The following is a 27,958-nucleotide window of genomic DNA, read 5'->3' on the forward strand; positions in this document are numbered from 1 at the left end:
GAGCCAACAGGAGCGGCCGAACCGCGTGAGTGACAGTGGCTGGCAGCCAACGAGGAGGCGCTTTGTTGCTGTGTGACCGAGGCTCCGGCAGTATAAAAGCGGCCACGCGTTAAGGCTCCGGGCCGGAGAGTACGTGTCTCGGGGGGAGGAGAAGGTGGCGGCGGGGCCGGTGCGGGAGCAGCCGAGCGCCGCGGGGAGGGGTGTCAGCACCAGCGCGCGTGGGGGATTTTAATCCGATTCCGGCCGGCCCGGATTTTATTGGGAGCGGGTTTTAAAGTGAGTATGAGCCGCGGCCGGATGGCGACGGCGGAAAAGGGGGGGAGGGGCGGGACCGGACCGGATTAGACCGGCCCAGGCGGGGAGGAGGAGGAGGAGGAGGAGGAGGGGGGAGCCGCCTTGCTGACCCGTGAGCGTCGCGCTCGTGTGTTGCAGGCGCCTGTCGTGTCTCGCCTCTGCGGACGGGGCAGCATGTCCGAAGCGGAGCAGCAGTTGGCGGCCGCCGCCGGCGCCACCCAAAACGGGCACGAAGCGGCCGAGGGCGCCGGAGAGCAGCAGGCCGAAACCGGCGGGGCCCCGGCGGCGGCGGCGGGCGCAGCGGCAGCAGCGACGGCGGGAACGGCGGCGGCGACGGCGGGAACGGCGGCGGCGGCGGCGGGAGCCGGACCGGCGGCGGCGGGAACAGCGGCGGCGGCCGCCAGCCAGAACGGGGCCGAAGGCGACCAGATCAACGCCAGCAAGAACGAGGAGGACGCGGGGTGAGCGCCGCGCCGCGCTCGGCGGGCCGCGTCTGAGGCGGGAGCAGGCCGCGGCCCCCCCCCCCCCCCCCCCCCGCCCCCGGGCGCCATGTGCGGCGGCGGCGGAGCGCGGCCGCTAGGCCCGGCCCGGCCCTTCGGCGGGAGCGGAAGCGAGGCGGGCGCGCCGCGCCGCCCTGGGCTGCGCTGCGCTGCGGCCGGCGGGGGAGGGCGGCGGGCGGCCGCGCTGCGGAGGGATCGGGCGGGCGGTGAGCCGGCGGCCTGCAGCACCAGCGCTTCCTTTGTTCTGGAGCTGCCTTTTGTTGGCGCCATGTGGTGGCTGGGGGAGGGGCGGGGGAGCGGGTTTGTTGCCTTCTCACGCTGTAAAATGGAAGGGGATTTACCTCCGCGCGCTTTGCCGTCCCCGCGTTTCCCTCTTTTGTTTTCCCTTTTTAACGAAGGGAGCGAGGGAGGGGAAGAAGTTGCTTTCTGTCGGGGGTGGGGGGCTGGCTCAAACTTTCTGGCGATTGCACGCCCGATGAGCACCGGCGTTGGTGTCAACGCGAACCTGTTTTGTTTAATACATATAAAAGAGCCGTCCTGGGCTTGGAAGCCACTGGGAGACTCGGTGTTTTTGGGGAGAGTGAAGGAAAAAACAGTATGATTGAGATGGTGTGCAATGTGTCTAAAACAGTAAGTGTGATTTTTGGTGTACTATTTGCGGCATTGTCAGAAAAAGGTTTTATTTCTTAAAAGTGTTATGTAGAGGACTTGGGGCAGTCTCTGCTTCAGTAGCTGCATCCTTATGTACAAATTATTTCTTGTCATAGCTGATCTGTTTATCTTTTTATGAATATATATTCTTGACTCAAAAATACCTTCCTGCTTCTCAGAGGGTCTTTGTGATTCAAGTGACTCCATGTATTTAATTCAAACTGTTACCACTGGGCTCTAAACCGAAGGAGTTGTCTGCTTCAGGTTAAATGGAAAGCTCTAGCCACAGTAGAATGATAGACTTTGGCTTTAAGGGAGGAAGCAAGACTTGTACTCTTCCTGAGAGCTCAGGCAGGATGCCTTCTGCAGACCCCATGAGGACTGAGATCTAGGCCTGTGAGCTCTGTGCGAGTTTCTTGTTTCTTCTTTGATTTTTTTTTTTTGCTTTTTTAAAGTATTCTGCTCTGAAAAGTGAGTTGTTTTCCCCTTTCTCACATAGGAGGTGACAATTTTTGACCCAAAATCTGTGGAAGGTTCTAATTTTCTAGGAAAATTAGTTACAGGCGTTCAGCTATGTGAAAACTTTAACACTTAAAGTAAGAGCAGTCTGAGGCACCAGCATTTAAGTATTGTTAATAGCTAAACCGTACCTTGATTTATGAGTACTAATACACTGAGGAGAGATATGTTAAGTATCTGTTAAGTATATGTTAAGCTTGCAATTTTCCAGTCTGTGTGGCCCTCTGAAGGGGAAGCCAAATAACTTCTAAGACTATCTTAGCCTTAATTTTGAAGGCTCTACCATGTGTTATTTAAGTACGTATATCCAGGTATTGATCACAAGGGTTACAAAACAAAGGATTGTAAGTTAAAGTATATCTACTGCTGTTGTAAGAGGTGAAATTAGCATGTGGCATATCTACATGTGTACAGTAGCACCATCCCTAGTGCAGAAACAACTTGCAGGCACCCCCCCCCCCCAAAATCATGCTACCACCATTGAATTTCTTTTGAGCATTCTGTAATTGCATTCAATGATGCTGGGGTATGTTATGCATAGCTGCTGTCAGTCTGTACAGATCATAGCAATCCTGCAAAATTCCTGCTTGATCAGTAAGCTGTTCTGATGAGAACGAAGCCATCAAGTTACCTTGCTTTCACCCATTGTTGAAAGCCTTAGTAAACATTTTGTAAAATCTTTTCTGTAAGGCTCTATTGTAAGGGTTCTAAAAAAGAAAAAAAAAAAAGGCACGCAGACTTCGGTTAGAGCCTTGTCTGTTAAGAGTGCACAGCTTCATCTTCTGAAAAATTCTAGGTTTAGCCTAAAAGGGAGATTTTTCCTTCAGTTGAAGGAAAAATCTAGAAAACATATACCTATGTAGTTCTTTTTCATGTTGCCTTTTGAATATAAATGGATGCAACTTTGGCAAATCAAAGTTATACATTAACACCAAAAGCCAATTTTGTTTAGAAGTACTCTAGTTTCTAAAGTGCTGCTAGTTTCTAGTGCCAAATTCGGGTTGCTTCTAAACAGAGCAATAACTCTGATTTAATCTATAGTTAGATAAAAAGGCTTAAATGCTTTTAAAAAGCTTATTTGTTACCTTGGAAACTCTGAAAATAGAAAATATGGTTGTTTTAATTTGAAGAACTGAGACATTTGAAAAGTGCTATACTGATTGGTCTTATTTTTGTTTATTGGCTTCACTTCTGTATCACGTTTCACTAGTATTTAGTCTTCTGAGGTGCTCCAGAGACTATTTTGTGTAGGGAAAGGTGGACAGGGAAGAACTGTAGTGTGGCCTTTCATAAAAGTGAAGACTAATAGTCTGAATTTGTAGTACTAGTGAAAGTAGAATGAGATTCAGTAACTAAGCAGGAAGAAGTGCATATTGGGCTGGTTACAGACAGGTCCAAAGTCCCATCTGTTGTATGAGACTGTTCTTAGGGGTCACAGATACCTGATCTAAATTCTGCAGCTGGTTCTGGAGGTTATAATTTTCATAAGCGTTTGTCCAAAGAGTAATGGAGCTGAAGTATTTGGCTTTTGCTGCCCTTCTGTAGTGTGAATGCTTTCAAAGCAGTAGAATGACCCTAGGTTCTTTCCAAAACCTGAACTGGCAGTACTTGATAATCAATACAACTTTGCAAATACTGTTGAAAGAACATAAGTTTCTGATGGGGAATGTTTTAGGCAAATTTTACTGTATTTCTTAAGTCTGTAATAAGCTGAAGGGTGCATTGCATCATTCCTTTGAGAAGAGGAAAAAAGCCTTGTGCAGTCCTGTAGCATTGCTAGCTTTTGACAGAATGCAAAATTACTTACCCTTTACAGCTGGTCCTGTTTCTGACAATGCCTGGGGTGCGTGTGAACATCTTGCTGAATGTGCTTTTCTGTAGTATTTCCTGAACTTAACTCGCTCTTACCTCCTTGAAATTTCAGGAAGATGTTCGTTGGCGGCCTCAGTTGGGATACAAGCAAAAAAGACTTGAAAGATTACTTCACCAAATTTGGTGAGGTAACCGACTGTACGATAAAGATGGACCCTAACACAGGAAGATCCAGAGGCTTTGGATTTATTCTCTTCAAAGAACCTGGGAGTGTTGAAAAGGTGATTTTTTTTTTTTTTTTAAGATTCATATTTCAGTTTCTTAACTTGTAGTGAAACTTTTCAGATGAGTTAATCTTGCCCAACTATCTTTCAGGTTCTGGAACAGAAAGAACACAGGCTAGATGGACGATTAATTGACCCCAAGAAGGCCATGGCGATGAAAAAGGATCCAGTGAAGAAAATATTCGTTGGCGGACTTAACCCAGAAGCCACAGAAGAGAAAATCAGGGAATACTTTGGAGAGTTTGGAGAGGTGTGTAACATTATCTTAGTAACCACTGAAAATAGAGTAGTGTCTCACAGAGGTTAGTGAACTAATCATTTGCAAGTTGCAAAGTACCTTAACTGTTCAGATACGTTAAGTCTTTCATAACTGACCAAGAGGTTTCTCATCTTGAAAGCACAGAAGGCAGATATTGCACTGAATGCTTGCACTGCTAGTTAATTCCAGTCTTTGTTAACTCAGTCCATTTAATCTTATGTTAAAATGCTGTAAACTTGAAACCTCTGGTCTGAAAGCTAGGAATACTATCAGAAAGAATATTTAACTTTGGTATTACATAATATGCATAGATATGAAACTTAGTTTTGGTTTTACTGTCCCAAATGTTATGTGCTTTACTGTCTTGCTAAAATACTGAAGTCTGAAGTAATATTTCATGTCTTCAGATTGAAGCAATTGAACTTCCCATGGATCCAAAGACCAACAAAAGGAGGGGTTTTGTGTTCATCACTTTCAAGGAAGAGGATCCAGTGAAGAAGATCTTGGAGAAGAAATTCCATAACGTCAGTGGAAGCAAGGTAGAAACTTTGACTTGTAGATCTTTGACCAAGCTTTTAAGCATAACACCACTACATCTGTAATCTGAGAAGGATTTTGTAGACCTCTGATTTCAAGGTCTTCAAACTGCAGAAGACAGCTTGCTATTTACAGTAGGCTTTTTTTGGCCATAAGGTCGGTTCATAGAACCTGCCAAGGTTCTTAGCCAGTATTTGTGGCTTTGATGCTCTCTATATGTTAGGCCTTTTCATATGTAAAGGATCTAATAGCACTGTGATGAAATACACGTAGGAAGATTGGCTTGTCCGTGTACCAGTATAGCAGTAGAAGCTATTCCAGCAGATGCATGTTGCTTTTCAGTCTAGGGCACTTACATAAATTCAGTGTTTACTGGTGCTAACTTCAGAATGACAGAGTAACCGCATGCTTAGGGCCATTTGTGCCCAGTCTCCTTAGGTGCCTTTGGAAGTGTGGCAAGCAAGACTTGTGATTTGAACTACTATAAAAGTGGTGGGAGAGGGTCTGAAGAGCTGATGGTGATCTGGTGGAATAGCTGATAAGTGTACAGCAGTCCATAGGCCATAGAGGCTCAGGTGTCAAGCTAATGAAGAAAGGACTGGAGGCAAAGGATGAGTGCTGGCTGGATGTGTCCCTCTTCCCTTGCTCTGTGGCCAGTGCCAGCCACATAACTGCAACTTCAAAGCCCGTTAGACCTGTTCCTATTGCCTGGCACAGTGACTTGCCCTTAGTTTAAAACTGGTCTTGACACAGCACAGAGTAAACATAGGCCAACTTAATGTGTTGGTAGCTATCATGACACTGCAGTTAGCAATAAAGTTTTGTTTCTGGAAGAGATGAAGGCTCATGTGCAAAGGGAGCTGAGAAATCATATCAGTGTATCTTGCAATTATGGCTTATTTTTGTGTTGTAGCGATTTAGAAAAAAAAAAAGTAGATTACCTGGAACCTTCTGCATGGGGAACTCCAAGCCAAGTTTGTGTAGGTGCTACCATCACAGGGAGTTCTTCTGTTGACAGCAGCAATAGTTTTCCTCTCAGATCATGCACAGATTCAGAATATAAAAGCTGGCTGACCAGTTTGAAATGCAGCTTAGGAATATCTTGGAAATGACAATTCTGGTTGTTTTTCAGTAGTCTTAATATTTGACAGGTGATACTTGGAAGTGTTGGTAAACGCGCTTCACAGTGCGGAACAGATCTGCAATGCACAGGGCATATGAAGGTTGCCAGGAAAACTCATTTTGGCTTACTTAGAGCTCCCGGTAGCTCATCAGGTGAAATGGTCTGAGGGCAACAGCCTAGACTTAAGGTTGCTGCAGGATAAAGACAACCACTCCTGCATGAATAGTAGTGGCTAGGTAGGGTACTACCTCTTCCATGGGGAAGTTGGTGGTAGGGGAACAGGCAACATAAAGTGCTCTGAAAGCAGTGGCCGCCTTGGAGCAGCTAATTGTGACTTACCTTTGCCCAGGCATCCAATAAATCAGATGCTGTTGGATGTGCAGCAGTCTTGGTCACGTGACAGGGAGCACAGCATGTACACCTCCTTTGCCTCTAGAGTAACTTCTCTGGCTTTCCTAGGAGGCTAGGTTGGGCAGTGCTGCTGTAAAACAATATACATACTCTTCCTTGGTTTTTATTTTCAGTGCGAGATTAAGGTAGCACAGCCAAAAGAAGTATACCAGCAGCAACAGTTCAGTAGTGGTGGAGGAAGAGGTAGCTATGGAGGAAGAGGCAGAGGTGGAAGAGGCGGTGGTAAGTACTACACGCACTACTTTAGTATGGACACTTTAAAAATAAGCTGTGTGTACTAAAACGGGATTTTGTGGATGGTTTTCCCTTCTATAGCTCAAAGTCAAAATTGGAATCAAGGTTATGGCAATTACTGGAACCAGGGTTATGGGAATCAAGGATACGGCTATCAGCAAGGTTATGGTGGCTATGGAGGCTATGATTATTCAGGATATGGGTATTATGGATATGGACCAGGCTATGATTACAGTAAGTAAAGAGAACTGTATTGGGTATAAGCAAACATAACTAATTAGCAGTTTAATGCATTTGTTCTCTTGTTCATAGGTCAAGGCAGTGCAAATTATGGGAAGACACCAAGGCGTGGTGGCCATCAGAATAACTACAAGCCATATTGATCAAACTTATTCAGGTATGCAGTGGCATGGTCTCTTTTGGAAAATGACTGCATAGGTTTTGTATACAATGCTGTAGATGGATATTTCAGTTCTGTACCAAATTTAACTTTACAATAAATTTCTATGGCCTGTTAAATGTGCATCTTACTTGGAAGAGCTCCCTGGAAATGTTTTACATGTTTAATACTTACAGATACTAGTTGTCTAGACAGTGTGGTGTGTAAATTTCAGCCTTGCTGAAGATATTAATTAATGATTTTATTAATAGGTTAAACTGAAACTGATTTTGAGGGTCTGCTTAAAGCTGCAGCTCTGCATCTAGGGACTGCCTCTTGGAGTTAACTATGGACTCTGCATTACTCCAGTTGTACAGAATGAGATGCATCTTAGGGAACCAGTGTCACTTTCCACCTTTTTATTTTGTATTGTTTTTGTGTCATACATTTCCTGTAATGGAAGTGTTAATTTTACTGTACTTTTTGGTACCTTTTTGGAATCTAATGTATTGTAAGGTATTTTACATGTGTTCTGATTCACCATGACATGGATATTGAAGCTATCCTAGCTTTTGAAATAAAAAAGGCGTAATCTAGTGTCTTGTGCCATTCTTCAGCTTACGTATTAGTAAAACGCCAGTACTTTGTTCCGAGAACTTAGTTCACAGCAGTACCTTGCTAGATGAAAAGCTGAGCTTAAATGCTCTTAAACTAGAGGGCTGTGTTGATAGTTGTGCTGCCTTGCAGATAAGGGGCAGCTAGAAACTGCAGTCGCTGCTGCCTGGAGGCTACAGAAGAGAACTTGGGTGGAAATCCCCAGCTGTTATGGATGTTGTACTGGAGTGATGTTGGCTCATGTTCTAGACAAGTGCAGTGGCTCAGCATAACTGTATTAGTGTCTGCATTGTATGGTTCATGTAGGTGGAACCAGAGGCAGAGGTTTCAGGTAGGGCTTGGGAGTCGAGACAGTCTTGCAGGAGGAAGCTAAGAGATGTGTAAAGAGCTAGCTGCACTTCCTTCTTGTTTTACTGTTTAAAGTCCGAGGGATTTACACAAGTTCTTAAGTGTTGTACGCCTGTCCTGAAAGACAGGCTAGACAAATAAAATCACCAGTGCAAAGCCTGAGTTTTGCAGCCTTTTTGTATACCAAAAAAGGCTGAAGAACTTCCACTCAAGTTCTGGGAGGGAAAACAACAAAGCTGCTTCTAAAGATGCAGCTCTCTCTGAACATAAGTGACCAGCTAGAAATACGGCCTCCTTTTCTGACTGGTTTTTCACTATTTTTAGGAAATAACTATTATGTAATTTTTCTGTCTTGCTGCAGAATAGTCCCTCCTAGTCTTTCATAAATACTTCCAAGTGCTGCTGCACAAAGTAAACTTCTGATCTTTGCAGTGATCAGTTTGAGTCTATTTCCCTTAAAGCTAAAATATAACAATGTTTTTCTTATAATAAATGCTAGTTGAACATACAGGAATTTCAAGTGGAACTAAACTTAAGAACAGGTGTTATTAACCTTTTCTCAACTTTTTTTTACAAGGGATGCAGCTATTGCTGCAGGAATTAATTTATAACATGCTGCTCCCTACTGGCTGTCCTTTAGAAAAACAAACTTGCTATAAATTTAGAAATACATGAGACTTGTCTATATAGACAGGAGCTTATACTCTTGGGTATAAACAAGATTTAAAATCTGAGAGTTGACATGACAGCTTTATAGTTGGAGTTACCTGATGTCCAACTTTAAAAAGAAAATGCAAAACTGTAGTCCATTAAAACAAGCGAGTACAGTACGTACTTAAGTCTTCAGCCTTGAGACAGTAATACTTTTAAAATTGTAATGTTTAACTATTGCATCCTGTTACTTGTTCTCTTGTGAGCTAAGAGGTAGCAGAATGTTTTTCTAGCAGGCAGTTTGCCCTCCAAAGGGAAGTCTACTGTTTCACTGTACTGCTGCAGGATTTCTGGCTAGTGTGTTGACAGCAGCTTGTTAGCTGGCTGTTATATTGGTTCTTTTTGGAAGTAAGTCCTCAGGTTAAGGCTTCCTTTACAGATGATACGGCCTTAAGCAGAAACAGAGGCTACTAGCATGTTGTTGCAGAGCTGGCTTTCCCTTTCTTTGTGTGGAAAGTTTGATATCAAGAACATCTAATTACCTGGTGAGGATGGGCTTGTACGTAAGTTTTTCTCATGGCTGTAGTGTGCTCTAATTCACTAATCCTACATGGATATTTCTTGAGGACAGAGGCTTTTCTAAGAACAGGTCTGAGAGCCTTTTGGCCCTCAGCTCTCTGTTCTTCTACGATGTTACGAATCTGAGACTAAGTTTTTGACTTAATCTGCTGTTTGAGATCCCTTGCTGAAGGTGGAGCTACTAGGACCTTATTGGCATGAAACTGGCTTCTGAAACTTGTCAGAGGAGCCAGGGAAGGACTGAGTGCACAGGCAGCTCGAATGTAGTTTGCATAGGCAGCAGCAGATGACAAAAACAGGAGCATCTTTTGGCTTATCTTAATGTTCAAACAGTTGCAACTTGAAATAATATGAATTTGGAAAATGTAGTTCATAACAGCTACTAGAAATATTCCTTCATAACCAGTTTCAGATCGGATGTTAAATAAAACCTAATCCCACATTTCTGCCACAGTTAAAACAAACGATTATAAGATTGATTTCTCCTAAAGCTTTTACTAATAACAAGATAACTGAAAATAACAAAATCAAAGGTAACTTATCTGGTTTAAGACATGCTAGGCTGATGATTAAATGTGCATTATTACAGTAGAAAAATGTTTCTTAGTGGTAGATCTTGAGTATTGCTTGAAACCTATGGAAAGAAAAAATGTTATGTTTTCTTGTAAAAGCATCATTAAAAAGGAATCTACTTCATTGCCTCACTTTCGCTTACATAATATGTAAGTGTCATTTGATAGTACTTTATTCACTGAGAGGCTTTTTGCATTCTTATTTTCTACATGAAATCAAGGCATTTTTCTTGCTTAGTTTAGACTGAAAAAAGTACGTTAAGTCATTAGTCCTCAGTAAGTTAAACTGGCACTTGTGACTAATCCTTCTATTCTTAAGACAAAGTAGTACAAACAGCTCTGTGTCTTGCCATTAACCTGCTAAATAAAATATTAACATATTTTTCTTGTGCCTGCTATGAGATACTACTATTGCACTGAAAGAGAAACATGTTTCCCCCCTTAGCTCAGGGACAGTGGTGTGAATCCGGTGCGATGGTTAAGGCTATAGCATTCTTAGTGATTGCATGAGGTATGTTCATATCCAGGTGCCAGAGTTTTACTGGGCACTTGGTTAAAAACACACCTAGTTGTCTTTTAATTGGAGTAGGTTAAAGGAGTTGCACAAGGTGTACTGACGTATGTTGCATTGAGTTGTTGTGTTTGTGAGGAATTATGAGCAAAAACTTAACTGTAAAAGTGTACGGTCTGAATGCATGGCAAAATGGGTAGCACCTAGATGTTCTCTGTAAGCAAGCTACAAAGGGTCCTCAACAGATGTGAGGAGTTGCGAGGTTTGGAAAACTTTTAAGGGCTGAGCCTTACTGATGCCCAGTTGAACTCCTGAGTATAGGGTTAGTGATAACAGCCCTGAACCTGAAATGATCCTGATGTAGTTAAAAGGAAAATGCTCAAGAGAACAGAAGACAACATAATTTTGAAGTGAAATATTAAGACATGAGCTGCAGTAGTACAAGTGCTTCACAAAACTGTCTCAGCTTAAAAGGACGTTCACAAATTGCGGCATGCAGATTGTAGAACGCTGTAGCATGTGTTCTTAACGGGAGTTAAGGGAAGACTTGCTCAGAGGTAGTTTACCTTTTGGTTATATCAGGATACTGTGTAAAGCCAACTGTGTCTGTGTCTGAAGTTACTGACTACCCTGACCAGCCAGTGTAGGAGCTTTATTTTTGCCGTGATATGCATGTATGGACATAGTGTAGCATGCATGTCAAGGGTTGCTATCAGAACTTTGCAGATAAGCATGCTACCAGTAAACATTTCTGGGACATGTTGGACCTACCTTGCCCACAAATGAATACATATAGTGTTATGGGAAGTGTCAGATTGCATGACTGAAAGTAGCTGTGAATGCCAGATGTATGGAAGCCTGGTTTGTGCCTTTAGATTGCCAGAAATCCCAGCCAACTAATTCCATGTAAAAGAGCATCTCTGAGAAAACTTGGTCCTGCTCTGCTGCCAGTGACAGTGTCTGAACAAGCAAAATTGAGGAACCCTGGCTTTTTAAAATACTTGTCAACAATGAAGATAGATAGACAAATACCTGCTCAGGTAAAACAAGTGGATGTTTCCTGTTGGCTCAGGCATTCCTTTTCCATATCTGGAGAGAGATTTATGCAACAACTTGGCAAATGCATAATACAGAGACAAGTTTTTGGACTAACTTGGTTAATACTGTACACAAGTTGTATAAAAAGCTTAGCGGCAAATGCATCAGGATTATGACTTTTAAAATGAAATTTGGACAGTTCTTTCTTACCAGGTCCCTTGCTCAGGTAGGTAAACACCTTAGGCTGTGCCAGAGCAAAGCTATTTTAAGTCTTATACAACTGTGGAGTAAGTAGACTAAAAATTTTAGTCTTACTTCTATTTTTGTTAGGGAACTTTAAAGCAGAATTAAAGACTAACTTCCGTATGTGCTCAGCATTTACCATCTCCAGCTGTATTTTAGGAATTCTGAAAAGCAGGCTTAGCTGCTCAGCACTGGTTTTAAGGCAGCTCATCAGCAACCACTGTAAAGCAGTCTGTGCCTTTTGATCTGCATTACCTGTTAGTATTTTGTCAATTGTGTCCACAACAAATTTTGCATCCTCCATATTGAAGCACATTGGGGGCTTGAATTTAAGCACATTTCTCCCTGGCCCATCTGTACTCAGTAGAATATATTCTTCCTTAAGCCTGGAAAGAGGTGAGGACAAGAGTTATGTCTCCTGTTACATCTTTCTCAGAAAAACGTAAGACCGTGCCATTTTGCACTGACTCTTTTTTTCTGTGCCAGTTGGCTATATTTTAACAACTGCTGCAAGATAGATTACTTTGAACTTTTGATGTGTGCTTGCCTAGCACACGGAGGAACTAAAAGATTGTCCCCTGTACCTTGTTATTAGATACTCTGCTTCTGCTGTGGCTGGGGTCCTTTCTGCTTGATCCTTAATTAAGTCCACACCAATGAATAAGCCAGTACCCCTTTAAAAGAAAAGCAAATACTCAAGCTGTAGTTGGAAGAAGGAACTGCAAGTGAACTGAAAAGATGGAGAAAAGGCTTTTGTGAGAACATCCCTTAAGTGCATGAGAAGTAATATTTTTTTGGCTAGTAATGGCAAGGATACTGCTTTGCAGAAATGTAATATAATACAGGCTTTTCTCTGCACAGAATGGTAGAGCAGGACAAGATCTTAAGTACATTTTCCATCCAGCTTGTTTGTTTTCTTCTGTGTACTTGAGGTGGAGTTAAAACAGGAAAGTGAATTCCTTTAGCAGCTAATAAATCAGAAGTATGCCTTCCCAGAGCTGTGTTGAAATCAGTAAGGCGGTACTGCCTTACAGGTGGCAAAGCACATCAGGCTTTTGATCAGCTCAAGCCAGTGACTTAATCTACAGCAGGCTGATTTTTGCTGAAAACAGATTAATTTCTTTAAAAAACAATACTGTCTTATGCAAAATTACATGAGTTGGATTTTGGGTTGTTTATTGCTATCGTCGTATGAACCAAATCAAAACGAAGCTGAAAATGTAAGTAAGTTACTGATACCTGATATCACCAATGAGGGGATGCTTGATTTTCTGTTGATTGAGCAAGTTCATCAAGAAGTTGCCTACTTCTGTGGCATGAGCTTGAAGATGTTCTTTCTCAATCACATCTAACACAGCTAGTCCAATGGCACATGAAACTGGGTTTCCTCCAAACTGAGCAAGAAAACACATGCAGACAGGGAAAGGAAAGATAACAGTCTTGTCACTGAAAGCATAGCCTCAGTGATGCATGAGCATACTGGCGTTTATATCAGACGGAGCCAAGACACAGGAAGATGTACACTGGAAAGATGTAAGCAGAACATTGCCTTCACTGTAAGGTGAATAAGCACTAATAAAAACGCTGCGTGATTGTCTGTCATGGTCTTAGTACTCAGTAGTTGTAGAGAAGGAAAGTTTGGTTAGCTTTTTACTTACTGTATTAAAATACTCCACTCCTGTGGCTGCAAAAGCTTCTGCAACTTCTTTTGTTGTTGCTACACAGGCAATGGGGTGCCCATTTCCTATTGGCTTCCCCATAGTGACAATATCTGGTATAAAATCTTCTCCCTGAAGCTGGAATGCCCAGAAGTGCTTGCCAACCCTGCCAAAGCCAACTTGAATTTCATCAGCAATAAATATACCTCCTGCCTTGTGCACATGCCTGCAACAAAACAGGTTTTATTGTACTTTAAGAGGAGACTGAACATCATATTTGGTATTTAAGAACATGCAGAAATCACTGCCTTACAAACCTTTAGGAAGAAAATGTCTGCAGGTCTATATTCTGTACTGATTTTAAAAACAAGTCTTTGCCACAGAAAGTTTACGTTCTAATGTAGAAAAGGCAGAGGTATTTTTGTGCTTATAAAGAGCTATGCCACAGTAGGCAGAGACTTCCCTATCATCTGTATTTAGTAGGTATTTTTAAATTTAAAGAGCTAAGATAATGGATGACAACTTACTCTGCGACCTTCTGAAAATAGCCAGCTGGTGGAATGATCTGACCACCAACACTTGGCAGAGATTCAACGAAGAAGGCAGCAATCTGAAACATATGTAGCATGTAATGTTTGAACACATACAGATAGTCACTATAATTGCGTTAACAATTTCCAAGCTCTTCATCTTTAGATGGTTCTTGCAAAAATCCTTTATTACTTGATCTTTGCTTTTATACAAGACTATCACATAGCTCCCCGATCACATGTGGCAATGACAGCTGCTCTTGCTCATTTCTAAGGCAAGATCAATGATTTAGGAATCCACTTTTTACCTTTCTGCCTCTCTTGTGTGCTTGCTCAATAATACTTCTCACTTCATTAGCATAGGCTGTTACTGAGTCTTCATGGTCTTCTCTGTATATTCCCCTGTATGTGTCTGGAACAGGAGCCTACGCAAAGCAACAGCATCTCTTATTCAGTATATCATAAATAAGACTTAGTAAATTTACAAGTAGTCAGTAGTTGTAGACTAAAGTACATACCACGTGGACCCATTCCTTTTGTCCTTCTAGATTTCTGAATTTATATGGGCTTATGTCAATCAAGGATGTCAGATGTCCATGGTAAGCACTTAAAAAACAATCAGCAGAACTAAGCAGTAATTTCTTCAGTATGAGAATTCTTTGGGATTAGCATGACTGACAACTAAAGAGTAGACTGGCTATGTCAGCTGATGGGGAATATAGTCATTTAGCTGAGAACAGCTCAGAGATGTCTATCGATCAGCTTAGTAGTATTTGGATTTTTTTTGCACGTCTAACTAAATATAAGGCATGCAGGAGGACAGTATTCTACCTCGTCACGAGTTTAAGAGGGCCAGTGAGTAAGTCAAGTGCAGTATTATGAGACTGTAGAACACCTGGAAGGGACTCATCTGGCCTACTTTTGAGTATGGTCCAAGATACTGCCTGAGCATCTCATTCTACTGTTTGACTGCGCTCGTGGTGAAAAAGTTTTTCCTTATGTCTCATCAGAATTTCTCATGCTCCAGCTCTTGTGTCCATGACCTCTTTCCTTATAACCACCCATCTTTCTTTTGAGTCTGGCTCTATTTTTTCTTTGCCCTCCCATTAGATAGTTTTAGATAGCAAAGATCTCCCCTTAGCCTTCTCTTCTCAAGGCTGAACCAACCCATTTCTCCTAACCTCTGAAGCTTACGGCTCCCTAATACGGCAGGCCTCGGCTGGACTCGGCTCAATACATCAATGTCGATCGTGTATTGGAGAGCCCAGCCTGGACGCAGTACTCCAGAGGTGGGCTCACAAATGCTGAACAGAGGGGAAGAATTACTTCCCTCAGCCTTATGGCAACACTCCAATACAGCAGATGTTCAAACGTGCGCTGACAACAGACCAAAATTAGGCCTTGTACCCCACATTAGATAAATATTGCCAATATACTTACTGGTCTAAAACTATTATATCCTCATGTTTTGTATACTGTCGCGCCATTCTTAAGGCAAGATCATTAGCTTCGGATCTACAATTGAAAAGTTTGATCAAAGCGTTGCATTGAGGATGTCTGAGTTTTGAAATTCTGACCTCCCCTGCAATGCTGTGTGCCTTCACAGAGAACGCACAGAGCTAGACGCAAGGTACTGACCGATTCCTTAGCAATATACAGTGCTTTATACACTACTAGGTAAGAGTGTTTAGAAGAAACCACTAAATCCTTTTCTATAAAGCTGGAGTATAGAAAGTACTTTTGAAGCAGTTTCCCCACCCCTTTTTTTTTTGTTTCCCCAAAAAGCTACAGTTTGCCTGGGAAGATAAAATCCTCACAGGCAAAAATATGCATTGCTATACTAAATTTTGATGACAGAAGTAATTCTAAGCTCAGGACATACGTCAGAAAGACCAGAAACTAATATGATCAAGCTTTGAGTTACTGTTTTCGTAGTCCAAATAGAATAAAACCCTTCTTAAAGCGCTAGTTTAGTTTCTTGACAGGGAGCTTGCTAGATGTGAAATTCAGAGCCACAAATCTTCTAAAAAGGACAACAGGTTCTTCGAAAACAAGCACAAAAAACTCAGACCACATTTTTTTCTCAGTGTATAATCATTGCACTAGATCTCACCCGGTTGGCTGTTTTGATAAGTAAGTATGCTTGTCTGTATATAACTAGCAAAAACATAGCATCACTTCTAATATACCTGACTGACTTACCCAGAATTCAAAAAATAGAAGGTGCACAACTTCTCAGGTAGTGTTTTTGAAAGTCTCTCTGCGTAATCGACCAAGTTGTCGTGAAGATAACGAGAATTTGTATTTAACAATTGATTTTGCTCATGGGCTGCTTTTACTACATCAGGGTGACAATGTCCAACTACAAGAGAGCGTAGAGAGATGGGTGTGAGAGTTCTTTCATGTGTATGGTGTTTATCGACAAACAAATACATACTGACTTTGCACCTATATTTCTAATAGTACAGAGCTGTTGTCACTGATTGTATTTTGTCAGTGGGGCATTAAATGATATCGTCAGCAGAAGACAATATGCCTTGAAAGATTTTTATTAAAAACTTTTTCCTGTGTTCAGAAAGTTTTAAATTGGCTCTTATTCTTATGTTCAGTGGTTTGCATTTGAGTACTGGAAACTGATCTGCTAAAATGAATAGTGTCTAATTTGATATTTTGGATTGAGACGCTTGAATAATTTGTTCATAATAGCTAATAATTTTGAATAATTCGGTGTTCTGTGCAGGTAAGCTTTACTTTCAAAGAGTTAACGTGCTTAGCCCTAGTAGGATATTATTGACAGCACTAATCTACAGACTAGCAGTTTCAAATACTGACAGAAAGAAACAGCTATTTAATAAAACACAACTCAGGCACCACTCTGAGCAGTGGTCCTGTGACAGCACCCCCAGCAGTAACGTTTACAAATTGAACTAACTGTCAAGTCATTTGTTAGTTTTACAATTAGATGCTTGATTTGAGCTTTCATGCAAGAAGTCCTGTGAATGTTAGATGACTACATTCCTATGAAGACAGAACAGAAAGCAAGTCTGGAAAGCGTCACATTCCTGTACACAGAAATTCAAATGTGGGCAATAATTTCCCGAAGTATAAGCTCAAGAAAGATTTCTTCCATTTTTCCAATTAGGCATCCCCTCGCCCCACACAACGCAGCAGTCATAAAAAGTACTGATTATTTCCTGTTATTCTCTGAAAGACAGGGTACCAAATTACCTGACTTTTAACTTACCATGAGCAACGTTGTTAATGCAGTCGAGATATTGTCTTCCCTTCTCGTCATACATATACTGGCCTTTTGCCTTGACGATCTTCACTGGATCATCAGAAAAAAAGAGCTTGCAAGAAGAGCTGTAGAAAATATCAAAATTCAAAGTAAAACTTAGTGAAGTCTAAAAGTGAAGTAGTTCATTCTGCTCGTAATGTTTTCAGTTAATTAAGAGAAGGACGTTTTTTTCTGAGTTAGGTGAAAAGTGCTGTCATCCTACTTCTAGTCCCTAAAGCAGAGCTCGGGGTGGGAAGGAGAACTTTGACTTACTATTGGACCTGCAGCGGAGAAACGCTTTCCAGAATTGAAAATACTTTGCTAAGAACGTCCAGCCACTGAACAGATACAGGACTTGCCTCTAAAGTTTCATCTCATCTTAACTGTGGTTCCTTACTGTTTACACTGTCTACCTTTTGTGTTCTTGAAACTCACTTTGGTGCTTGTCTCTTACCTTATGGTCGTTCTCTTTATATTCTTGGTATTTTAAGGTCCTGTTTCTCCTGATAGAGTGATACAGATGATTCTTATGTCCCCATAGAGCTTCGTTACCTTAGCTTGAAGCCTTGAGTGATTTTTTTTTTTTTTATTTGCAGGGCTGGGTCTGCTTAAGTGGGTTTGTTTTGTTTCACTTTTTAAATAAATTGCCAAACAAAATTGGAACATGTGTGTGCCTAGAAGTTGCATTTAATTCTGGCTGAAAGTGCAAAAATGAAGTATAATGAAATATCATAGTTTCTACCCAGTCTGTTACATTTAAAGCTTTTCCTGCATCATTTAGTAAAAGAGTGCTTATACAAAATGAAAAGAAAATAATTGGACCATAGATAATAAACCTATTGGCTAATAAACGGGAAAGGGCAAGGATAAACTGAGAAAACAGTTTCACTGTCCCTCCCCTACAGGAATCCTATAGGTCCTGTATGAACTAGCCAGTAAGATGGAAAAACAGCTTGCTTTTTTTTTTTTTTTTTTTTTTAAAGTTAGCATGACTGTTCAAGAGATGCTAAGAGAAGGCTGGTACAGAGGCTGTGTCTTTGTTCCCAATAAGTGGGCGAATCAGTTACAAAAAGATTAAACGTGTATCTAGCACAGTTCTAATTCCAGAGTTCACTTTCAACCCAACTCTTACTGTCATAAAACATTTACTGATTAAGACTGAGCACGTACCTAACCTTGATTTTGAAAACAACATACACTATATTAAAACGTTCCTACAGTCAAATAACACCAGGCTTATATTCTGCAGAATATAAGAATTTCTTAGGGCAACAGAAACAAAAGTAGCAATTGGCAATTTCAAAGAGAGTTTTGTCAGTTACTTAATTCTATCAAGTTGGGCAGACATACATTAACCCTATCAAGTTTTTGGTGCTTTTGAAAAAAAAAAAAAAAATTCCCGAAAGGCTATATCAGGTCAGACTAAACCTCCGCCTAGCTCAGCATCCTGTCTCTGGCAGCAGCCAACAGCAGATGCCTTAAGAAGAGTAAGCCAACAGGGCAGGCGTACAGCACTATTTTTCCAGTACGGCCTCCAAGCCGACAGCGATTTTGTGGTTTGGGTTGTTCAGATCCAGGTCATGCTCGCAGCTAAATTATCAAGAAGTGGATCTAAGCAGTTTGAAGTATTAGCAGGCGTGCTAGGTAGCACCCAAGTTGTAAGGAGCCTTTTGCTTTAATGTCATAATTCTGCTCCTCCCCGTCTCAGAAATACGAAGGGTTGTGTTAATAATTTCCCTGCTATAAATCCAGATTTAGTATAACAACAGCACTAGCCTTTCCCCCTCCGCGTCGCTAGTTTAAACCTAAAACAAATCTTAGAGAAGCAAGGGATCACCCCCGCGGCCCGGAGAGCGAGCGCCCTTTCCCAGAAACGGGCCCGGAGTTGCTGAAACTGCTCTCGGCTGCAGGAACCCAGCGGGCCGGGGCAGCCGGCGCCAGCGGCCGCGCCTGGCGGGGAGGCGGCGAGCGGGCCGCGGCGGGCGCCGGCGCGGGACGGGGAGCTCGGGGGGCGGCCAGGCGGCTCCCCGGCCCGCGCCCGGCGGCTGCACCTACCCGATGAGCTGCCTCCGCAGGGCCAGGGTCTCCTCCCGGGAGCGCTGCGCCGGCCTCATGGCCGCTCTCGCTCGGGCTGGGGCGGGCCAGGCGGTGCCGCCTCCCTCCCTCCCTCCCTCCGAGGGCCGGGGAGGAGCCCGGCGCCGCCGCCGCCACCGCGGCGCCCCCTGCCGGCCGCAGCGCCGAGCGCGGCAGCGCTGCCCGGCTGTAGGTGGCCCCGTACTTACCGCCCGGTCACGCACCCGGAGCGTGCTACCCAGCGGTGCCGCATTCAGGGCTGCAGGAAGGAGCACCTTTCCCTTGACTTTTAGCACAAGCTACCCTAGGAATACAAGCATTGCATGGGCTACAGCAGGGCTGTGACAGCGCGCCTTCCTTATCACAGCTAACAGCCCCTGTCCTCCCAGCCACTCCCCCAAACCACCCACAACAGCTGTTTAGTGAGCTGGTTTTGCAAAGAATAGCACAGTAACTCACCAGTGCTTTCGGACTCCTCCATCTGGGAGGCTGGACTCTGCCCATCAGGAGCAGTGGCTTTGTTTCAGAGTTCCCGTAGCACGAGCTGGGGGGAGCGGCTGCCTCTGCAGGGGTCCTGCAAGGCTGCTGCCACCTTACCTGAAAGCCGAGTGCAAACTGCAGCGTGTGGCATTGCACCACTGGCAGTGGCGTGTGGCCCCACATCCCTCTCTGGTACCAGGTGCCTCAGAGGTAATAGTGTTTTCAAGGCCCTTCATATCCTTACAGTCCTAACATTCTCTTTAGAGGTATTTATAAATTGAGGAAGTTTCTTTTACATTACAAAACAATTCAGGGTGGTGGCCTAGGTGTCACAACTGCATTAATTGCTCAACACATACTCCACTGTCCAAACAAAAGTTGAAACGAACCCTTTACATTTGTCCTCCGGTGTTTGCTGGTGACGGATGAGCAGACCGGACTGACTCCTGAAGAGCTATATCCTAGGAGGGGCAATGGGTTAGGATTAAAGGGGGACGCACCATCACCAATTAGAGTGGTCATTCTCCAACAGGAACGGCGTTCCTGTTGAAGACTGGAATCACTAAGAAGAATGGGAGGCTGTAGAACCAGAAGGGACGTCCTGGGGTGGGTGCAGTCCTCCACCACTGCAGGTGTTATATCCTGTAACTGAGTTCATAGACTTATCAAACCTCAGTCTAAAAGACAACAAATTCACCCCCCCCAAGTACCTATTTACGTTATTTTAAACAGACAACATCTGCTAAGAGCCCTCTAGCAAAGGGAGCGAGCCTTTCTCAGCTACCGGCTTGTCAGACTGATGCTGACTAAACACAGTCACTGATAATTATCTCTAGTTGCAACTGCAACAAATTTGATAAACACAGGAGCAGTTAAAAGTTTTGTGTAATAGGGAGGAGCCAAAAACAAATTGTCATGCACTTAAACAGTGTTGAACTTTGGAAGCAAAACTCCCTTGTCGCATAAAAGTCAGTTTTTAAGTAACAAAAGACAGTAGAGGAAAAGTTAATAAGGGTTCTTCATCTTTATTTGAACTTCTGTCCAATTAAGCTATTTAGTAGCTATTTATACGAACCTGAACATTTACAATTTGGAAAGTTTATTCTTGGTTACAAATGCAGAATTAATTATACATATTCACACAATTGTAAAAGCAGTCTGTACAGAGAGACCATTTTAAAAAAATCTAGTATTCACTTTTATTACAGATGAAAGCTCAAGAACGCATGTTTTTGGAGGTCTCAGAATAATGCACTGTTCCTTACAGCTTTAAACTAGAAATAAATGATACAGTACTAATTAATATCATTTTTACATGTTAAAACAATGTATAAGTAATACTGTTAATAATGCCTTCATTTTTAAAGCAGTTGTTCCCCAAAGAAATGAGTAAATAGAACACTTTCCATGGCACATAACATGATTAAAAATTGCAAAGAGTTTGCAAATAAAGATGTTAAGTACATTTTTTGTATTTTTTTATATATATCTATATTTGTATTTTTAAAGGTGATACATTTTACAGAGATTTAGGTCAGCTTTGTATAAAATACCATGTAAATACATTCAAACAAATGGTTTTTGGCAAGATGTGCAAACTGCACACGCACGGGAGTAGCCCTTACTCTTACAAACAGTCTTACTTGAAGTGATGCAACCACCCACATAAACAAGGGACACTTGCCTAACGTGGTAGAGGATTAAGCCTTATCAGTATAACTTCAAACAAATAAGGACAGATAATGCACATATGGCATGTATTTTCCTAAATGTATAAATAAGTCAGATTTTCATTCAGATTTTAAATACCAACAGTTAGCTTTTCAAAGTATGTAGTCTCAGAAATTGCACCTAAATGCTAGAATACATACCAGTTTTAAGAGATTTTTATGTCCAAAGTAAATTACTACAACAGAGCAGGTAACTTTGTCTCAGGTTTGATTATCAGCTTTAACTGGGGTATTTTATACTGAACCATCTTCTTAGGAATAAATTTGGGGATTTTTTTGTAAAGTACTGAAAAAGAACTACAAATAATTTATGTTATGAAAATTTCTGCAAAACTTCGTGCCATCTGTGAAGCTACCCAGCAAACACACCAAGACTCCCACTCTCTTTCTAGCTAATGGCATTTTACCTCTTCTGCCTAATTTGGAAGTTCGGTGGCTAATATAGGTGCTTAGTGCTGTGCAAAACCAGGAAAACCAGGTCCTAATTTTTTTTTTAAATTACAGAAATGCAGATTTGATATGCACCCACTTCATAAAACCATGTAAAAAAAAGCATACAATTCAGTTTCTAACAACACGTTAAAAAAAAGCAGCAAGCGCTATTACTGTCGTTTACTGAGAAATGTATTTCAGATACACGAGGCATCTCCGTTCTAACCTTTTTTCCATTAATATCTGCATTATATAAGAAACCACACACAGGCACACACAAAACCAGTTAGCCAGCTGTGCCGTTAAACTAAACAACGATGAGGCAACTTCTACCAGAACTTAGTGGGCAGGGATTGATTGTTGTCCTAAGACACAGGAAAACCACAAATGCTAATGTAGGTCTTATTCCACTCCGTTGCCAATAATGCCACCTCTTGTGCATTCAGAACGCATGTTTCCCATCTTTCCTGTGGTTTCCCCCAGGGTAGCGTGGAGTCCTACAAGCTATTAAGTCCTTCTGCCATTCATTTTTAAGAGACAGGTTTTCAACACTTAACGTTAGCTGCACATTATACAATAGTTGAACATCACTTTTGTTAAGCCATCTAATGATACACAGATATATAGGAAAGTCACAATAATTCAACTAGGAATATGGAAATACTTGCAGAAGTCATTTTTAGTTTAGAAATGGAAACTATAATCAAGGAAGACAGTCTAAGAAATAGATTTCTACTTACTGGTTTACTTCAGTGAGCAACAGATTCCCCAAAACGGAGCTATGAAGGATTTCAAACTGTACTACCTTACCGTCAGGCCGGGGACACCATTAAAAGGCGGGAGACTCCAACAACTCAACAGAGAGACTGGAGCAGAGTGACCAGATGTTATTCTCTTCCTTATTTGCTATAACTCTTTTTTTTTTTTCTTTAAATCACTGTTGTAAAAGATTTCAAGAAGTATTTGTTCTTACATAAATGTGGTTCTGTAAGGTTGCCAAGGTCAGTACCTCCCAAGGCAGCATGCCACAGTGATTGCCTTCCAAGCTTAAGTGTCTTAGGCCTCCCGAAATCTATCAAAATACTTCATTGCTCACTTGGAAAATCCTCCAGGTTAATCAACTGGAAGCCTAGCTGTGCTATAAAGCACACTAGCAAACATCAAGTAAAACTTAACTGTGCACTTCAGGTAGAGCAGTACTGAGGTCTTCTCCATCCTCAGGCCCATACGGGAGGCAGCGGGGCTAACTCTGCTCTTAGCTATAATAGTGCAAGTTGGAACCAAACTCGCTCATCAGATTTGGACCAGAGACATACAGCATTTGTCTCAGATAAGCGGTTTTGGAACACTAAGTGTTCTTAAACGCTTTTATCGTTTGTTGTTACTAGTATTTTTGTGCCTCTTCATATAAATCTGTTGTCTGTAAAGAAAATAATTTGAAACTTCCTCCCACTAACATTTCAATAATGGAAACTTGGCTCAAAGCCTACTAGAGATCGATTTTTTTTGTGTAACACCATAGATTTATTGTCTAGGTAACAACTGGACTAAGAAGAAGAAATGAGACTGTGATGTAGCATTGCCCATGACAGAAATACAAGATTTGGAGGAAAAAAAAGTTAAAATTTCTACTTCTGCACACCTGTTTTAGAAAAAACTATTCAAAATGCAAGAGATGCACCCTCCCTGTGTGTCCTGTCACTTAGGGGACAGTATCAGGAAAAAACAAAAAGTTTCTTTTCCCTCCTGGCATAAAATTTGTTTGTATATATGACAGATATCCTCTAGAGGGCAGCATTAAATAAGCATTCAATGGCCATGAAACCTAAGGCATGCTACCCGCTACCTTAAACAAACTTACTGAATTCGCAGGCTAATGGGACGCAGTTGTATCAACTGAGGATGACTGTTTGCCATTAGCAAAACTGGGGATTTCAAGCATCACAGGGCTCTAACTAAGCTCTGTGTTACAAAAGGGTGAGGCAATTTCATTGTAGCCCAAGAGTCCGGTACGTGTGGCCGATTGTGCCACATCTACACAAATCACAGCTCCTTCCCGAGCTGTGGGCTGGCTGGACACTAAGCACCGTAGACCGAAACGTTTGCTGGTGTAAACTGCTTTAGCACTATTACAGGCAATATAGTTGTGCCCAGTTTCACCAGCTGAAGCGCGACACCGAGTTTCCATTTTGGGGGAGAAGGCTAAAGTAACCAAACTAGAAAACAGGCTTTCTAGCATGAAAGCTTTGGCCATAATAAGCATACAACTTCACAGTTTAAGCAATCTTTAAAAGCTTGGGTAGTGACCTGTGTCATTCTCCACAGAATACATTTAATACGTATTTTGCCTTGGACAGCATTCAGCCACTCCAGTCCATCATGACACAGGATGGCTTGAACTGCTGAAACCTCACACGCGTTTCACTGGTTTTCTTAATTTCACATGCTAAATTTATGAAATGACAAAACATAAAAACTCACTTAAATATTTCATCTTTTGGTTTCCCAAAAAGGAAAAAAAAAAGAAAAACACACCAGAAGGTCTAGCATTCGTATTTTTAAATACGAATTACACAGGAGAAAAATCCCTATAGAAATAAATTCATCATTATATATACAGAAAGTGTTAAAAGCAGCATGTACTTGAAAGAAGACTCTCCCTTAAGAAACTAAAGCATGTGGCAATATCTTTTCTTTTGTTTTAAGTTAACTGAATCCCAATGCATTAAGGCTTGGAAACATTTGCAGTTTGGAGTCAGGCTGGGTTTTCTCTGCCACCTGTTTCATAACCCAGAGAAATATTCCTGAACTAACAGGCCAAGCCTACACTTAGCTCAGCTGCAAAACTCCATCTCATCCACCCCTCGGACAGGCCAAACCATGGGGTTCACGCTCAGGCGAGTGGCACGTCCGGGGCTCGCGGTGTGCTTTCGGCACTAAACCGGAGTTGCAACCAAGGGGGATGTTTGATCTTGTTTATCTTCCCCCCAAACATGTTCCCAGCAGAAGCTCCGGGGAGCTCTCCCCGTTCTTAGCCGGGTGCAGCATCGCCGTTCCTAGCGCCCGCGGCGCCGATTAGTTCTCGAGCGACGGCCCCAAGGGCGCTGCAGCAACCGCCCTACCTTCGCCCAGCTGAAGCAAAGCAGCACCCAAAGCCACCCGCGCAGCAGGCGATTCCAGCTGCAGTCACACACCGGACGGGCCGGGTGTTGGGGCAAGGCAGCTCTGCCCGCAGAGCTTCGCGGGCGCAAAACCTTGTAGGGGTTTTGGTGAGTTCTGGCACCCTTAGGGCTCAGCTTGGGAGCTTTGCTTCCAAAATTGATCGTGTTACACTAGGTCAGAGGGAGGATGTTGATAATATCTGGAAAGATGTTTGCTGGCTATGATTTTAAGGAGAACCTTTAAGCAACCTTTAACCTTAAGTCTACCTTTAAGCAAGCTGCTTGTCCTCTGCTCCTAGGAAGCAGACGGACATATTTATCTGAGCACAAGGGAAATCACCAGGCCTCTATCGTCGCTTAAATCAGACCAATGAATTTTCTCCTGTTCTATAAACTAGAAAACAGAGATAAACATGAACTTGGCTGTGCTTTAGATTTCTCCAAGACCAGTAACTTAAGTGTTTCAACCAAAATCTGTTTACTGATGAACTCATGAAGCTAACATGAAGTATCTTAGTGGTTAACATAAATCAGTTGCTTGGTCTCAGAAGGACCTGTATTTCATAAGCAGTAGCAGCCGCCTTGTCAATCACCTTTATTGCTACTGACATCTAGTGGTAGCATTTAGCTGTATTTCTGAATTCCTGTAAAACAAACTTAACATCTCTCAAGTCAGGAAAAAAGAGAGCGGTTTCCTGGAGGCTGGGGGAAACCCCACCACGCTTCGTAAGAGGCTGAGATAATTACTGAGTTTTGAGAGAGGCTGCCAGTACTACCTGTGAGTAAAATTCATCTTCATGAGCTACTTGCAAATTCAAGTATTCAGAAAGACCCACACAAACATTTTCATATAGAAGGAGAAAATAATCAGCTGATCTGGCATGAATTTGCTGAGCAAAGCAAAATCTTGTTAACTCTTCCCAATGAGATTATGACTCTGCTGAAGCAATTTAACAATCTAGTCTTCTTTTGAAACGCGTGTTTGGAAAGCACACAGAAATCTAAACAGATTTTCTCTTAGACCCCATACTATCAATATGAAATGCACAGTTACTCTAACTAATACAGTTTGTCGATCTGCATTAACTGATAAATAAGGGTATCGAGCTCAGAATCTACAGACCAAGGGCGCCCAGTTAAGCCCACGAAGGACTTTCAGTGCAGATCACAACTGTAATCCCCTGCAGTAGCCTGGCTTAGGGATCTGTACCTCCCCTGGAGCTCTGCTTGCACAGGTTTCAATTGCTTTGGTGCCAAAAGGGATTGGCAGACCAGGCTTATGACCAGCAGATCCTTGAAGATCTATTGGTTGACTTCCTCATAGCTGATGCAGCAATAGTTGCCGCATACTGCAGGATCCGTTGCCGCATACTGCAGGATCCATTTCCACCAGCGTTTCTAAAGGAAATGAAAGCGGCAGAAGTCCAGAGGAACTACTGCACGTGGGCTGTTGATCTGTACACGTGCAGTAACTGAGACATCCAGAACATACTCAACTCGCTGTAAGTGCATAGATGAACCTGCTTTGTATGTGCTGGACTCGCTGTACTCAGGATGCACAGTTAACCTATGCAGAGGGCATCTGCCCAAGATTTTCAAAGATTATCATGAAAAGATTTGGCAGCCAACGGGTTAGCACTGACAGGCAGGGACACCAGCCACAAAGTCCTCTGCTAGGAAGATGATTCCAGCCTTCCTCGTCGACCGGCATGAAAACCTCTTGAGTAATCAGGCTGTGCCTTGGGAATGGGGAAGAAAAACCCCAGGGAAGAGGTTTAGTCGATTTAAAGAGAGCTCTCTTCCTCCAGCATGAGCAAATGTCTTTGGGTTCTGCGGCAACAGAGGCTCTGTGTTGGGAGGGGGAAGGCAGAGCTGTTAGAGCAATAGGTAAAGCACTATTCTGGTATTCTGTATCAATGTTTTGCAGGCCTGGCAGTGGTCACAGTTGATGCCTACAAGCACTGGATATTCCACAAGTTGAAGACGGAATACTGACTTGTTTACCTGAAGATAATAGGACTTCGGGGTATTTCCTCAGAGAAAATACAAATTTTAATATAATTTCATAAGCTTTGGAGGTTAGCTTGTCTTGTAGCTTCAGTGATATCAAACTTCTTCAAGTAGGAGCTAGATAGAAAGCTGTTTAGTTTTTGCCAGCATATGTAAAACAAGACTTTTCTATCTGCATTGTAGATTGTTTGTGGACACTTCCAGATTCTTGTGCTTTTCTGCAGTCATTCTGGGGACTGACCTCTCATTGATACCAACAGAAGTTCCATGAACAGGACGAGCGCAGGATACTGAGCGTAGAGGCCCCACAGCGTGATTTGGAGTAGCGTATTGCTTTAGTTTGGAGACGACGGGGGGAGATGGGAAGATCAGCTGTATAGTAAGGGAACAATTACAGGTCGTCTTCCCAGTGACATCAATGAGAGATTTGCCTTCAACCTTCCACAGAAGAATTTAGCTTTAATTTGGGAGGGTAAAGGGGTTTTTCAAAAGCACTAAAGCCAGTGGGAGCTTGTTTTCCAACTGCTCCTTATGCCTTTAAGCCCCCCGCCCCCCACACACCAAAAGCGATAGCTAACATCATGAAATGGAAGTAAATAAAATGCATTTTCATTGCTGTTTGAATTACATAATTCTTGTTTCTTGATTTGTTAGTTGATCTGCACAGATTTAATCTATATGGTGACCAAGAATATGGTCAATAACTGGTAAAGATGCAAAGTATGGCCACAAAACAAGCAATGCATAGGTACAGAACCCAGGCAGCTAAGACAGGTAGAAAAAATTCACTGCCTACAGCCATAAGTCTTTTACGTCCACATCTACCAAGCTAGATGTCCCATTTATCTGCACATAGCAAACAGTCCCCGCTGACTAGCAGGATAAGTTCAAGGACAACTAGGACACAAACACTGATGAGAGCATTCACAAACATCAAACTTCACCCCGTCTCCTTGAAGCGCTGAGCGTGTTGCTACTGTTCTTCAGGATACCAGAGCGAGAATTAACTTTGCACTGGGTCAGTCTGTACAGGGCAGATTGCCCTTG

The 27,958-nt window shown here is 42.4% G+C and overlaps 2 protein-coding genes and 1 long non-coding RNA gene across 16 annotated transcripts; 1 reads left to right on the top strand and 2 right to left on the bottom strand.

Moving 5' to 3' along the window:
* Positions 1-27,543, top strand: HNRNPAB (heterogeneous nuclear ribonucleoprotein A/B). 10 transcript variants are annotated; one of them, XM_068960205.1, is made up of 9 exons: positions 1-129; positions 433-755; positions 3,889-4,057; positions 4,152-4,310; positions 4,727-4,858; positions 6,504-6,612; positions 6,706-6,858; positions 6,937-7,021; positions 26,829-27,543. In XM_068960205.1, the coding sequence occupies exons 2-8, from the start codon at positions 469-471 to the stop codon at positions 7,005-7,007; spliced, it is 1,080 nt and encodes a 359-aa protein (XP_068816306.1). In that variant the 5' UTR covers positions 1-129; positions 433-468; the 3' UTR covers positions 7,008-7,021; positions 26,829-27,543. The 10 variants fall into 10 exon arrangements, with proteins under 10 accessions (XP_068816306.1, XP_068816312.1, XP_068816307.1 ...); XM_068960206.1 differs by having other exon boundaries at positions 8-25; XM_068960203.1 differs by having other exon boundaries at positions 90-276.
* Positions 5,978-6,457, bottom strand: LOC104153606 (uncharacterized). Its single transcript, XR_696310.2, has 2 exons — positions 6,319-6,457; positions 5,978-6,055 (listed from the first exon to the last, which is right to left on the bottom strand). It is a non-coding gene; the product is annotated as an uncharacterized lncRNA (long non-coding RNA).
* PHYKPL (5-phosphohydroxy-L-lysine phospho-lyase) lies at positions 7,743-19,628 on the bottom strand. 5 transcript variants are annotated; one of them, XM_068960201.1, is made up of 13 exons: positions 19,081-19,233; positions 16,993-17,111; positions 15,951-16,110; positions 15,189-15,263; positions 14,267-14,354; positions 14,057-14,173; positions 13,746-13,828; positions 13,219-13,444; positions 12,800-12,954; positions 12,145-12,234; positions 11,816-11,946; positions 11,312-11,368; positions 7,743-9,830 (listed from the first exon to the last, which is right to left on the bottom strand). In XM_068960201.1, exons 1-12 carry the CDS (start codon positions 19,137-19,139, stop codon positions 11,316-11,318), a joined length of 1,356 nt encoding a protein of 451 aa, XP_068816302.1. In that variant the 5' UTR covers positions 19,140-19,233; the 3' UTR covers positions 7,743-9,830; positions 11,312-11,315. The 5 variants fall into 5 exon arrangements, with proteins under 5 accessions (XP_068816302.1, XP_068816303.1, XP_068816300.1 ...); XM_068960202.1 differs by lacking the exon at positions 15,189-15,263 and having other exon boundaries at positions 19,081-19,234; XM_068960199.1 differs by lacking the exons at positions 7,743-9,830; positions 11,312-11,368; positions 19,081-19,233 and adding an exon at positions 19,558-19,628 and having other exon boundaries at positions 11,444-11,946.
* Positions 27,544-27,958: the final 415 nt, after the last annotated feature.

The sequence above is a fragment of the Struthio camelus genome, chromosome 13 (genome assembly GCF_040807025.1).
Source record: "Struthio camelus isolate bStrCam1 chromosome 13, bStrCam1.hap1, whole genome shotgun sequence".
Classification (NCBI taxonomy): Eukaryota; Metazoa; Chordata; class Aves; order Struthioniformes; family Struthionidae; genus Struthio; species Struthio camelus.